The 12,605-nt window shown below is 44.9% G+C and overlaps 1 protein-coding gene across 1 annotated transcript; it reads left to right on the forward strand.

The window, feature by feature from the left end:
* Positions 1 to 346: 346 nt before the first annotated feature.
* Positions 347 to 9,664, forward strand: LOC110956571 (cytochrome P450 2J4-like). The gene is made up of 9 exons (XM_051953846.1): positions 347 to 628; positions 732 to 894; positions 3,969 to 4,118; positions 4,198 to 4,358; positions 7,107 to 7,283; positions 7,738 to 7,873; positions 8,691 to 8,878; positions 8,973 to 9,114; positions 9,418 to 9,664. Exons 1-9 carry the CDS (start codon positions 425 to 427, stop codon positions 9,597 to 9,599), a joined length of 1,503 nt encoding a protein of 500 aa, XP_051809806.1. The 5' UTR covers positions 347 to 424; the 3' UTR covers positions 9,600 to 9,664.
* Positions 9,665 to 12,605: the final 2,941 nt, after the last annotated feature.

Genomic DNA, 12,605 nt, shown 5'->3' on the forward strand with positions numbered 1-12,605 from the left:
TAAGTGACTGGTTTGAGGAGCAACTTTGTGTGGAAATCCTGCGTTATCCTCATGTTTAAAAGTCATCAGTTCAAGAGCTGTTAATTCACCAAATTTTGGAGGACAAAGAGAGGGGTATTTGGTTTTGGGTCTGTTGATTTTTCTCTGTGGTTAGATTAGCCTTTGCTCTACTGGCATCATACAATCAGCTGTGTTCCAACTGTGGAGTCACATAAATAGACTTCTTTTATTCAGGGTCACTGTTTAACTACTTGAAATCACTGTTTGTTTATTTATATAGGTCAGAGTCCAATAAAATCAATGGTTGGGATGTGAGAGTGATTTAAACCAGAGGTTATTACCTCCCAGCAGCACAGCATCAGTCCTCTGTTCCACAGGAGACAACAGGAAGTCAGTCTTCATTTGGACAGGACGTGTTTGAAGGATGGATTCAGTCTTTTCTCTAGTCGGATCCCATCTCGGCTGGGATTTCAAAAGCCTGCTGCTCTTCACGCTAATCTTCATCATTGCTGCAGATTTTATGAAGTTCCGTCGGCCGGCCGGCTTCCCTCCAGGACCATGGGGTCTTCCGATCGTAGGCAGCATGTTCTCTCTGGACCACACCAGGACCCATGAGGTTTTCACACAGGTATCAGACAATCATACAGATGTTTACAGGTCAGCTGGCAGGATTTCTCTTTCTGGTGTTTGATTTTATGCGTCTCCCTTCTTTCCTAAATCCCCCCCCCCAGCTAGCAGGAAAGTACGGAGACATGTTCAGCATTCGAATGGGCAACGAGTGGCTGGTTGTGTTGAACAGGTTTGAGGCTGTGAAAGAAGGTCTGACAACAAAGGGAGACAGCATGGCACACCGGCCAGATATTCCGATGGTGCAAGACATATCAGGTGGACGAGGTAAGAGGACTAAACGTGCACAAGGATCAACAAATCCTGTGAGTTTGTAGCTGGAAGCCTCTCCTAACTTGTGAGTCTTGCGGATGCATTGTTGAAGGACGATCCTGATTTTGTTCCTAATCTGTACGATGTTCTGTTTGTTTTCAAATTTGCAGTTTTCTTTTGAGGCTGAACATGAACCTGTAAAAGTTTAATCCAGAACTAAACAGGAAACTGAAATCCAAAGTGGCCCAGAATGGGAAGTTAGAATATGACGTTGTACATTTATACCAACTTTAAGAGCTGCGTTCATATAAAAACAAGGATTTACAAAATTCTTTGACAGACCCTCAAACACTACTTTTACCCTCTAACACTACTTTTACCTTCTAATACTAGGGCGTACGTCCATGTCGACCACCAAGACAGACAAGCTAACAGTACCATTAGGGTCATTCCATTTTACATCCCACCCAGTAAATTTCCAATCATCCATGCACAAAATATTAAGAACATGCAGTTGTGTAAATGTTGTTGTCCTGAGGCCAAATCAAAAAAATCTTAGTCGAAAGAATGTTTGTTATATTTTTAAAAATATAAAATAAGTCTGGAGTTGCATCTAAAATGTCATGTTTTTTTCTTGTCCCCCCCCCCGATGACCAAACTAAGTCTGAAATACAGCAGTTAAAATAAATTTAAATCTCCTTTTTTGTTAATACTTTTTTCATCGATGTCTTTTGTGGGAAGTTTTTTTATAGCAACAAATATATTTTAAATAATTATTATTCATGCAACGTGAATCGTTGATCAACGTAATAATTTCTGTTGTTTTTTTGTCTTATGTTGTGAAGCATGGAGATATGAGATCCCAGAATCAGCCACAAGGAGGAGACTCTGACAGAACAACAGCTAAAAAAGGGAACATTGTGACATTATAACCTGTGATTTATGATCAAATTATGCCATGACCCAATGAATGAGTTTGAACTAACAAAGTGTCTATTTTTTTACATTCTTTAATTTTGAAACAGTGTAAAAATCAGAAGAGTGTCTCATTGTAAAAAGTGATGGTTTGATTATGGTTGAAAGGTTGTCTTGATAATCTTTGTTTAAGAAGTAACCAAGTCAGAACAGCAACTCACTGTGAAAAGTGATGTTTTTGATAGATTTGACTAAAAAGGGGAACTCATGCTTTATGAAATGGAAATGCTTTTAAGAGAGTTGATTACTGTGAAACTGAGATGTTTTAGAAAGAGTTTTGACTGCTGTTAGGGTTTTAACTTTGTAATGAGGTGAGAATTCAAGAGCTAAGGTGAACTAGGGTCAAGCGTTCATGGTAAAGGTTATTAAACTCAAAATAGATTGGGAGTTTATATAAGTCTGTACACATTGTCCAAAAGGTTGCATAATGGGATGCCAGCAACAGTTAGAAGCTGACATCTGTTTCTCCATTTCCTGATCAGGAGCCTGTTCTGAGCTGCAGACAAGAGAGATCAAGGGGGCAGATAGTTTTAGTTCCTCAAAAAGGAGGGTCTTACGATCAGTTAGGCACAGGCTGTCTGGACAGTCCAAAATAGATAGTTTTGCTTCATCAAACATGGGACAAGTGTATGAGTTGGGAGGGGGGGGAGATGAAATCATTTTTCAAGTTGATTTAGTATGAGATCATTGCTATATTAATTAAGGGTGCAGTCAGTGCATATGCAAAAGGTTCAGTTCACTATAAATTTCACCCGATCGAGACACAAGTTGGGAGTCATTGGGTGATAGTTGCTCGATGCAAACCAGGGTAGAAATGCCCTGAGCAAAGGGGATTTTATCACGTAACTCCAGACAGGGGATTCAACATGATCTGCTATGGAATAACTGTTCTATTGGAAATATAGACAAAAGTACTGCTGACTGAAGGACCATTACTGAACTCTATTTTCCATGTGAGGAACAGCACCAGAATGAATTAAAGTTTTTACTGGCCCAAACAAACAAATTGGATACATGCAGATCTAAATCTGGACTGAACTCCCGTCCACTTCCCCCTGGACCCCGTGGGTCTCAAAGACTTGTTGGGTTCCAGGTGAGCAGTCGACTACGGCCAAGCCGGCTGCTCTCCCCCTCCAAATTATATAATCGGGGTGATTATTACTTCTCTTTTATGAAATCATAGTTCAGCTTATGAGTCCTGTTCAGAAACTGAAAGAATACTGATGTTTGATTAATTGTCTAATGAATAAGAGCTATTGCTACGCCCTTGCTAAAATATTATAATAAACATTTTTCCTGCAATTAAAGTTAACAGATCAGAAATTCACTTTATCACCTATCACAATGATTAATTATGAATATTTCCTCTGGTGGTATAAAGTCAGGTTGTTGTGTGCATTACATCTAAAAAGTAGGTTCTGAAAGGTTACTGGTCTTTGGGGCCGTGGGTGGCCTATTACAAACATATCCTTGGGGTTTTTCCTGACCTCTAAACTTTAACCTAGCAACTTACCAAGTGCCAAACCAATGAGAGGAACAGCTACCATTAACAGATGTGACTGGTAGCTAATTTGACCATTCGAAAGTGACGACTCAGTTAAATTAATTATCAGAGGAAGCAGGATAGGCATCTGGATGAAGGCAGTTAGACGCCAGGCGAATTTTCCTCGAATACCAGCTTAAACGTTCTTCAGAACCCATCTGAATCAGACCCCACTGGGCTGTAGAACCAGACCCGTTAGACGGAGAGCTCAGGGTACAGTAATTCTCTGACAATTAATATATTTGGTTGGGGTTTGGAAGATTTACTGGGCCCCTTTGGGTTTTCTCAGTTATCATTTTGTCTTATTTTGTCATTTTGTGTCTCATTTCCTGTCTTGTTTTTTATCATTTTTATGTTTTATTATTTTTGGCCTTTTTATGTGTTGTTGACTTTTATTTTTTTCAGGTACTGACACAATAAGTGTCTCACATTTTTTGCACGTTATCCTCCTTTTTAGTTTTTTTTTTAAAGGAAAGAGATTCTGTTTGAGTCTTTGCTGTTGAAGTCCACAATAGATTTTTTAACATAAATATTTGTGAAGTTTGCTTCAAACTGTGTATTTTCTGGTCAGGCGTTCTTTTTAATAACGGACCCAAATGGAGGGAGCAGAGGCGATTTGCACTTTCAACCCTCAGATATTTTGGACTTGGAAAGAAGTCCCTGGAGCCCGTCATCCTGGATGAATTTAGACACTGTGCAGAAGAATTCAGAAGCTTTAACGGTATGTAGTTACGACACAGTGACATATTTATGATGAGCAGACACTCGATTAACGTTTAGTTTTCTCTTCACTTGTGAAGGTAAGCCGTTCAATCCACAATTTGCCATCAACAACGCCGTCTCCAACGTCATCAGCTTCCTGGTGTTTGGTCGTCGCTTTGAGTACAGTGATGAGAAGTTCCAGGAATTGTTGGGGATGTTTAATGAGGCATTCCAGATTCAAGCCTCCTTTTGGGCTCAGGTACTGCAGTTTACAGCTACTGATTAAATCTTAATGCCATGTACCTCTCTGGGAAATGGTTTACTATTCATGTCAGTGAATGATCTGTTAAGGTACACAGGTGTAACAGTTTTCTGGGGGGTGCCAAGGCGTTCCCAGGCCAGATGAGATACATAATCCCTCCAGCATGTTCTGGGTCTACACCGGGGTCTCCTCCCAGATGGACGTGCTTGGAAAACCTCCAAAAGAAGTCTCCCTGGAGGCATCTGAATCAGATGGCCAAACCACCTCAACTGGCTCCTTTCAATGCAAAGGAATAGCGGCTCTACTCCGAGTTCCCTCAGGATGTCTGAGCGCCTCACCCTATCTCTAAGGCTGAGTCCAGCCACCCTACGGAGGAAGCTCATTTCAGCTGCTTGTATCCACGATCTTGTTCTTTCGGTCACTACCCAAAGCTCATGACCATAGGTGAGAGCTGGAACATAGATGGACTGGTAAATCGAAAGCTTCTCCTTACTGTTCAGCTCCCTCTTCACCACGGCGGTTCGGTACAATGCCCGCATTACTGCTGACGCCGCACCAATCCTCCTGTCCATCTCTCACTCCATTTTCCCATCACTCGTGAACAAGATCCCGAGATACTTGAACTCCTTCGCTTGGGGAAGAAACTCCCCCCCAACCCGGAGGGAGCAATTCACTGGTTTCCGGCAGAGAACCATGGCCTCGGATTTGGAGGTGCTGATCCGCATCCCTGCCGCTTCACACTCGGCTGCAAACCACTCCAGTGCGTGCTGGAGGTCACGGTATGAGGATGCCAACAAAACCACATCATCTGCAAAAAGCAGAGATGCGATCCTGAGGCCCCCAACCCGGACACCCTCCCCACCATGACTGCTTCTTGAAATCCTGTCCACAAAGATCACAAACAGGATGAGAGACAAGGGGCAGCCCTGGCGAAGTCCAACACCCAACGGAAACATGTCTGACTTCGTGCCGAGTATGCAGACACAGCTCTCACTTTGGTCGTACAGGGACCGAACGGCTCGTAGCAATGAGCCCGGTACCCCATACTCCCGCAGTGCCTCCCACAGAGCCCCTCGGGGGACATGGTCATAGGCCTTCTCCAGATCCACAAAGCACATGTAGACTGACAGGTCAAACTCCCATGACCCCCTCAGCAGCTTCGCAAGAGTAAAGAGCTGGTCCGCTGTTCCATGACCGGGACGGAATCCGCATTGCTCCTCCTGAATCCGAGGTTCGACTATCGGTCGGAGCCTCCCTTCCAGCACCCTAGAGTAAACTTTCCCGGGGAGGCTGAGAAGTGTGATACCCCGGTAGTTGGCACACACTCTCCGGTCCCCCTTTTTGAAAATAGGGACCACCACCCCGGTCTGCCACTCCACAGGTACTGTACCTGATGCCTACGCGACATTGTATAGACGTGTCAACCAAGACAGTCCAACAATGTCCAGAGCCTTCAGCATCTCAGAGCGAATCTTGTCCATACCTGGCGCCTTGCCACCGAGAAGCTTCTTAACTACCTCTGCCATGGATATGGACGAAGATTCCCCCGAGTCTTCAGGCTCTGCCTCCTCCATAGAAGACTTGTTTACCGGGTTCAGGAGTTCCTCGAAGTGCTCTTTCCACCGCTCGACGATATCCCCAGTACGGATCAACAGTTCTCCACCCCGACTGTACACAGCCTGAGCGAAGCCCTGCCTCCCCTTCCTGAGGCATCGAACGGTTTGCCAGAACTTCCTCGAGGCCGACCGAAAATCCTTCTCCATGGCCTCCCTGAACTCCTCTCACACCCGAGTTTTAGCTTCCACAACTGCCACAGCTGCCGCCCTTTTGGCCAGCCAGTACCCGTCAGCTGCTTCGGGAGACCCCCGAGCCAACCAGGCTTGAAAAGCCTCCTTTTTCAGCCTGATGGCCTCCCTCACCGCTGGTATCCACCAGCGGGTCTTTGGACTGCCGCCGCGACAGGCACTACTGACCTTCAGACCACAGCTCCCAGCAGCTGCTTCTGCAATGGAGGCTTTGAACATGGACCACTCAGACTCCATGTCCCCAACCTCCCCCGGGATGCAGGAGACACTCTTCCGGAGGTGGGACTTAAAAACCGTACGGACAGGGTCCTCAGCCAGACTTTCCCAGTTCACCCGCACTACACGTTTGGGTTTACCAGGTCTGTCTGGCAGTCTTCCCCGCCATCGGATCCACTTCACCACCAGGTGGTGATCAGTTGACAGCTCTGCACCTCCTTTCACCCGAGTGTCCAAAACATACGGCCGCAGGTCTGACAATACGACTATGAAGTCGATCATCGACCTTTGGCCTTGCTCTGGTACCAGGTACACTTATGAGCAATCTTATGCTCGAACATGGTGTTTATGACCAATCCATGACTAGCACAGAAGTTCAATAACAAAACCTCTGCAACACGAAGTTTTGGATTTATTAAAACAGAAAAACTGAAATATCACATACAAGCAAAAGCCACTTATGGCCATGTAATGTTTGTTTTTCTTTAATTTATTTTCAGTAACTTTAGTGAAATAAAAGATTTTGGCAAATGGCCGCAAAATAACAAAGAGTGAAAAATTTAAGGGGGTCTGAATACTTTCTGTCCCGTCTGGAAAACATCCTTTATTCCTTCTTCAGTAGGTGTGTCCACATGTTGGACTGCTGCTGTTGGAGTGAGGTTCGGTCGTTGTTCTTCATTTGTTTTCTGATAACTTTATTGTTCCGTCCTCCTCCTCTGTGCAGCTCTTCAACTCGTTCCCTGTCCTCATGAGACATTTGCCAGGCCCACATCAGACGGGCAGACAGTTCTGGAGGAAGGTGTTCGACTTTGTCCGTGAAGAGGTGAACGATCACAAAAAGACCTGGGATCCATCGAATCAGAGAGACTTCATCGACTGCTATCTGAAGGAGATCCAGATGGTGACTGACATTACATACAGAGCTCTACTACAGATGTTGTGCTCTTTAGGAAGCTCTTGTAAACATTGTATCTACTTTTTGTCCATCTACATCAGAATTATCCACTTTGTTTTACTGGAATGACATTTTACTGTGGCAGAACTACTGACTTACGAATGGTAAAAAGTGTCACCATTTACTGTTTCCTCTACCTTACAACCTCTTAAATGTTAGCAGCTCTCCAGTACCAATAAAAAGGTTTTTAGATGTCAGTGAAAGTTAAACTCAATCTTGAGACGTTAAAATATTGATGTATGAGAGAGCTGCACAGTGTCTCAGTGGTTACCACTGTCGCCTCACACCCCAAGGAGGATTAAGCAGTGTATAGATGATGGATGGATGTTGTACATGACTGGAATCACGCTGATTTTCTTGATTTATTTTGCAAGTTTTAACTTTTCAATTGATTTTCAAGGGGAAAGCTGACAGCACCATAGATGAGGAAAACCTGGTTGTCAGTGTCTGGGACTTGTTTCTGGCTGGAACAGAGACCACAACCACCACCATGCGCTGGGCGTTCCTCTACATGGTCAAATATCCAGAGATCCAAGGTGAGAGCACAGACTGGCCTTTAAAACAAATGTGTGGATTATAATTTTATCGGTATAATTATCCTTGTTTCCAAGTTATACTCATCAATGCACACTACCATTGAAAAGTTTGGGGTCACCCAGACAATTCCATGTTTTCCATGAAAACTCACACCTTCATCCATGTTCTAACATAACGTGTAGCGTTTGAGGCTTCGCTTCTTTTAGAACTGTGTGTTTCTTAAAATGCTTTTACTTATTTATTTTATTTTACTCTGTGAAGCGCCTTGTGCTCCTTTTGGCTGTTGGAAGGCATTTTATAAATAAAATTTGATTGACTGATTGATAACTGCACAAAGGTTTTCTAATCATCAATGGGCCTTTCAACACCATTAGCTAACACAATGTAGCATTAGCACACAGGAGTGATGGTTGCTGGAAATGTTCCTCTGTACCCCTATGGAGATATTCCATTAAAAATCAGCTGTTTCCAGCTAGAATAGTCATTTACCACATTAACAATGTCTACACTGGATTTATCATTCTTTAATGTCATCTTCATTGAAAAAAATGTTTTTCTTTCAAGAATAGGGACATCTCTCAGTGACCCCAAACCTTTGAACAGTCGTGTATGCATCATATATTTTCCAATGACTGACTGACATCTAGAGTAAATCATACCTTTACACTTCTCATAGGAAGCATTTAAACCACTTGGAACTTTTCCCAACATTCTAAACATTGGAATAATTGGAGATCACTAACAGGCCAGGTGACACTGATGGTGACACTTAAACAAACTTGCTGCTCAGTATTTTGTGCAATGATTGATCCACAGAGAAGGTCCAGGCTGAGATCGACAGGGTGATTGGACAGTCCAGACAGCCATCCATGGAGGACCGTGTAAACCTCCCCTACACTGATGCTGTTATCCACGAGATCCAGAGGATGGGCAATATAGTTCCTCTCGGTGTTCCACATTCCACCAACAGAGAAGTCCAGCTAGGAGGCTACACCATCCCACAGGTCATCTCTCAAACTACTTCAACAAAAACACCAATGCAGTTGTCACATGTCAGTGTACAGATTTATGAATGTTCATTTTGATTCCTGTCAACAGGGAGTTAAAATAGTTCCCAATCTGACATCTGTGATGTTTGACAAGGATAAGTGGAAGACGCCCTTCACCTTCAACCCGGGACACTTCCTGAACGAGGAGGGCAAATTTGTGAAACCAGAACCGTTCATCCCTTTCTCTGTTGGTAAGGCGTAACACAGCTAGAAGATCCCCGGTTCACGTTCCAGCCTTCCAAGATCTTTCTGCATGGACCCTAATGAGGATCAAACTGTGTATAGATAATGGATGGATACTGATGTTTGACAATAACCAAAGACTGCACAGAACACCATGAAGCATGGTGATGGCAGCATCATGATGTGAAGCATGGTGGTGGTAGTTATTTTGCTTTCATAAAATGACATTTCTTTAAAAATTGTCGCATTAATGTGCACTACAGTCCCATCCAGTAAAGTCAGTAAAACACTTGTTCTTTTTCCTGTCTCAGGGCAGCGTCAGTGTCTCGGGGAGAATCTGGCCAGGATGGAGCTTTTCCTGTTGTTCACGTCCTTCATGCAGAACTTCACCTTCTCCATGCCTGCTGGGGTGAAGCCTTCAGTGGACTTTGTGTTTGGTGTTACTCTGGGACCAAAGAAATACGAAATATTTGTTACCTCACGTCAAGAGTAATATTTTTTTTTCCTAAAAGAGAAAATAAAACTACTCATGACTTTGTCCACACAGGACATCCGATATATTGTTTGAAAAAATTGACCTGATATGTTTCACGTGTTCCCTGCTTGATTCATATTATTTCATCTGTTCATCTCTGAATAGAATAGAATAGAATAGAATAGAATAGAATAGAATAGAATAGCCTTTATTGTCATTGTACCGGGTACAACGAGATTAGGATACCAGTTCCCACAGCGATAAACAGTAACAATTTAAAAAGAACAATCAATATATGTACATAAATGTGCATAAATGCAATAGCAGCATGAGTCTTTCAGGTGCCGAAGGAATGCGAGTGTCAAAGGTAATTGGCTCGCTGATTGTTGGCTCCAGTGATAGCTCTTGGGAAGAAGCTATTTCTGAGTCTGCTTGTTCTGGTTTTGTGTGACCTGTCCTGTCGACCGGATGGCAGCAGGTCAAACAGATGGTCACCGGGGTGAAATTGGTTGTTGATGATGTTGCCAGCTCTGCTGAGGTAGCGAGAGTTGGCAATGTCCTCCAGGCTGGACAGAGAGCAGCCAGTGATCTTCTGGGCTGTGCAGATGACCCTCTGCAGCACTCTCCTGTTTTCTGCTGAGCACCTCGCGTACCACACCATGATGCAGTAGCCCAGGATGCTCTCTATGGTGGCTCTGTAAAAAGTAACCAGCAGCTTCTTCTCCAGATTGTCTTTCCTGAGCACTCTCAGAAAGTGGAGTCACTGCTGAGCCTTCTTCACTACCATTTTGGTGTTGCAGTCCAGGACAGATCATCAGAGATCTGCACACCCAGGAATCTTGTTGAGTGAATCCTTTCCACGCTGACCCCACTGATGTAGAGTAGGGACGGGTCTGCTCCACCCTTCCTGAAGTCGAAGATAAGTTCTTTTGTTTTGGTGGTGTTCAGTTGAAGGTTGTTGACTGAACACCATGTAGTCAGTCTGTTTACCTCATCTCTGTAGTCGGTCTCATCCCCTCCTGAGATGAGTCCAACCACGGTGGTGTCGTCCGCGAACTTTATGATGGTGTTCGAGAGATGGGTTGGGGAGCAGTCAGATGTGTAGAGTGTGAACAGGAGGGGACTCAAAACACACCCTTGTGGGGAGTCGGTGCTGAGTGTGATGGTGCTGGACAGGTGGGGTCCAAGTCTGACAGCCTGGGGTCGGTTTGTCAGGAAGTCTTTGATCCAGAGGCAGATGGAGGTAGAGAGACCCAGGTCAGATAGTTTCTGGACCAGGATGTCCGGGATGATGTGGTTAAATGCTGAGCTGAAGTCTAGGAAAAGCATCCTTACAAAGCTTCCCCGGTGCTTCAGATGGCTCAGCGCGGTGTGGAGCCCTATAGTGATAGCGTTTTCGGTAGATCGGTTTGCCCTGTAGGCAAACTGGTGGGGGTCCAAGGCAGAAGGCAAGCTGGTCCTAATGTGCTGGCAGACCAATCTCTCGAAGCGCTTCATTACCACAGGCGTAAGTGCAACTGGCCTGTAGTCATTTGGACTGTCCGCTGCTGTCTTCTTGGGGATAGGAATAATGGTGGACGTTTTGAGCCAGGATGGAATGGTGGCTTGTGAAAGCAAGAGATTAAAGATTTTAGTGAAAACACCAGTAAGTTGGTCAGCACACGTTCTGAGTACCTCACCGGATACTCCGTCAGGGCCGGCCGCCTTCCTGGGGTTCACTGATCTTAGCGCCCGTCTCACTTCATGCTCCTGAAGTGTCAGTGTGCCGGTGCTGGTGGGGGGTGACATCAATGTGGAGGCTGAGGACCTGTTCACTTCGAAGCGGGCAAAGAAATGGTTTAGATCCTCAGCCAGGGAGGCATCAGTCTGGGCTGTCGTCTGGTTGCTGCTTCTGTAGTTGGTGATATGATTTATCCCCTGCCACATTCTTCTCGGGTTATTGTCAGCAAAGTGGTCCTCAACCTTCTTCTTATAGGCTGCCTTGGCTTCCCTGATCCCCCTTTTCAGGTTTGCCCTGGCTGCTTTGTATGCTTCCCTGTCCCCTGACTTGAATGCAGTGTTGCAGCATTTTAGAAGGGACTGCACTTCACTATTCATCCAGGGTTTCTGGTTTGGAAACACCCTAAACCTTTTGTTGACGGTGACATTGTCGACACAGTTTTTGATAAAGGAGAGTACGGTGTCGGTGTACTCCTGGAGGTTGTGGCTGGAGAATAAATCCCACTCAGTTTTTTCGAAGCAGTCTTGCAGCTGATAGACGGCTCCTTCAGGCCAGATTTTAATTGTCTTTAACTGAGGCTTTGTTTTCCTCCGCAGAGGGATGTAGGTGCGGGTGAGGGACATGCAGAGGTGGTCAGATCCAGCCAGGTGGGGGAGGGGTGTAGCTTTGTAAGCATGCTTGATGTTGGAGTAAACATTGTCCAAAGTATTATCCCCTCTGGTAGCAAAATCCACAAACTGGACAAATTTTGGAAGCACAGTCTGTAAGCACGCTTGATTGAAGTCACCAGCCATAATAAAAACCCCGTTGGGATGGGCGAGCTGCTGTTTGTTTATGGTATTGAGCAGGGAGCTGAGAGCCGTGCTAACGTTAGCATCTGGTGGGATGTAAACAGCTATCACGATAACAACTGTGAACTCTCTCGGGAGATAAAAAGGTCTGCAGGAGACTACCAGAACCTCTGAATCAGGAGAACAGTGTGTATCAATGATCCTACTGTTGCAACACCACTCGTTATGCACGTAAACACAGAGCCCACCTCCTCTACTCTTACCCGAGTCTCTGTTTCTATCCTGCCGGTATAGCGTACGATCCGCTAGCTCGACTGCAGCATCGGGAATCAGTGGGTGAAGCCACGACTCCGTGATAAAAATAATGCTCCAGTTTCGAACAAAGCTCATCGTGACCATCTGTGGCTCCAATTCCTCCATTTTGTGGGTGATGGATCTGGCGTTGGTGAGGAAAAGACTCGGAAATGCTGGCCGGTGTGGTTGTTTGCGTAGCCTAGCATCCGAGTCCGACCG

Source organism: Acanthochromis polyacanthus, chromosome 9 (genome assembly GCF_021347895.1).
Source record: "Acanthochromis polyacanthus isolate Apoly-LR-REF ecotype Palm Island chromosome 9, KAUST_Apoly_ChrSc, whole genome shotgun sequence".
Taxonomy (NCBI): domain Eukaryota; kingdom Metazoa; phylum Chordata; class Actinopteri; family Pomacentridae; genus Acanthochromis; species Acanthochromis polyacanthus.

Coding starts and splice junctions, on each gene's coding strand:
- LOC110956571 (XM_051953846.1), top strand. CDS start 425: ATGGATTCAGTCTTTTCTCTAGTCGGATCCCATCTCGGCTGGGATTTC. Junction 895..3,968: donor AGACATATCAGGTGGACGAG/GTAAGAGGACTA, acceptor TTTTCTGGTCAG/GCGTTCTTTTTAATAACGGA. Junction 4,119..4,197: donor AGAATTCAGAAGCTTTAACG/GTATGTAGTTAC, acceptor TCACTTGTGAAG/GTAAGCCGTTCAATCCACAA.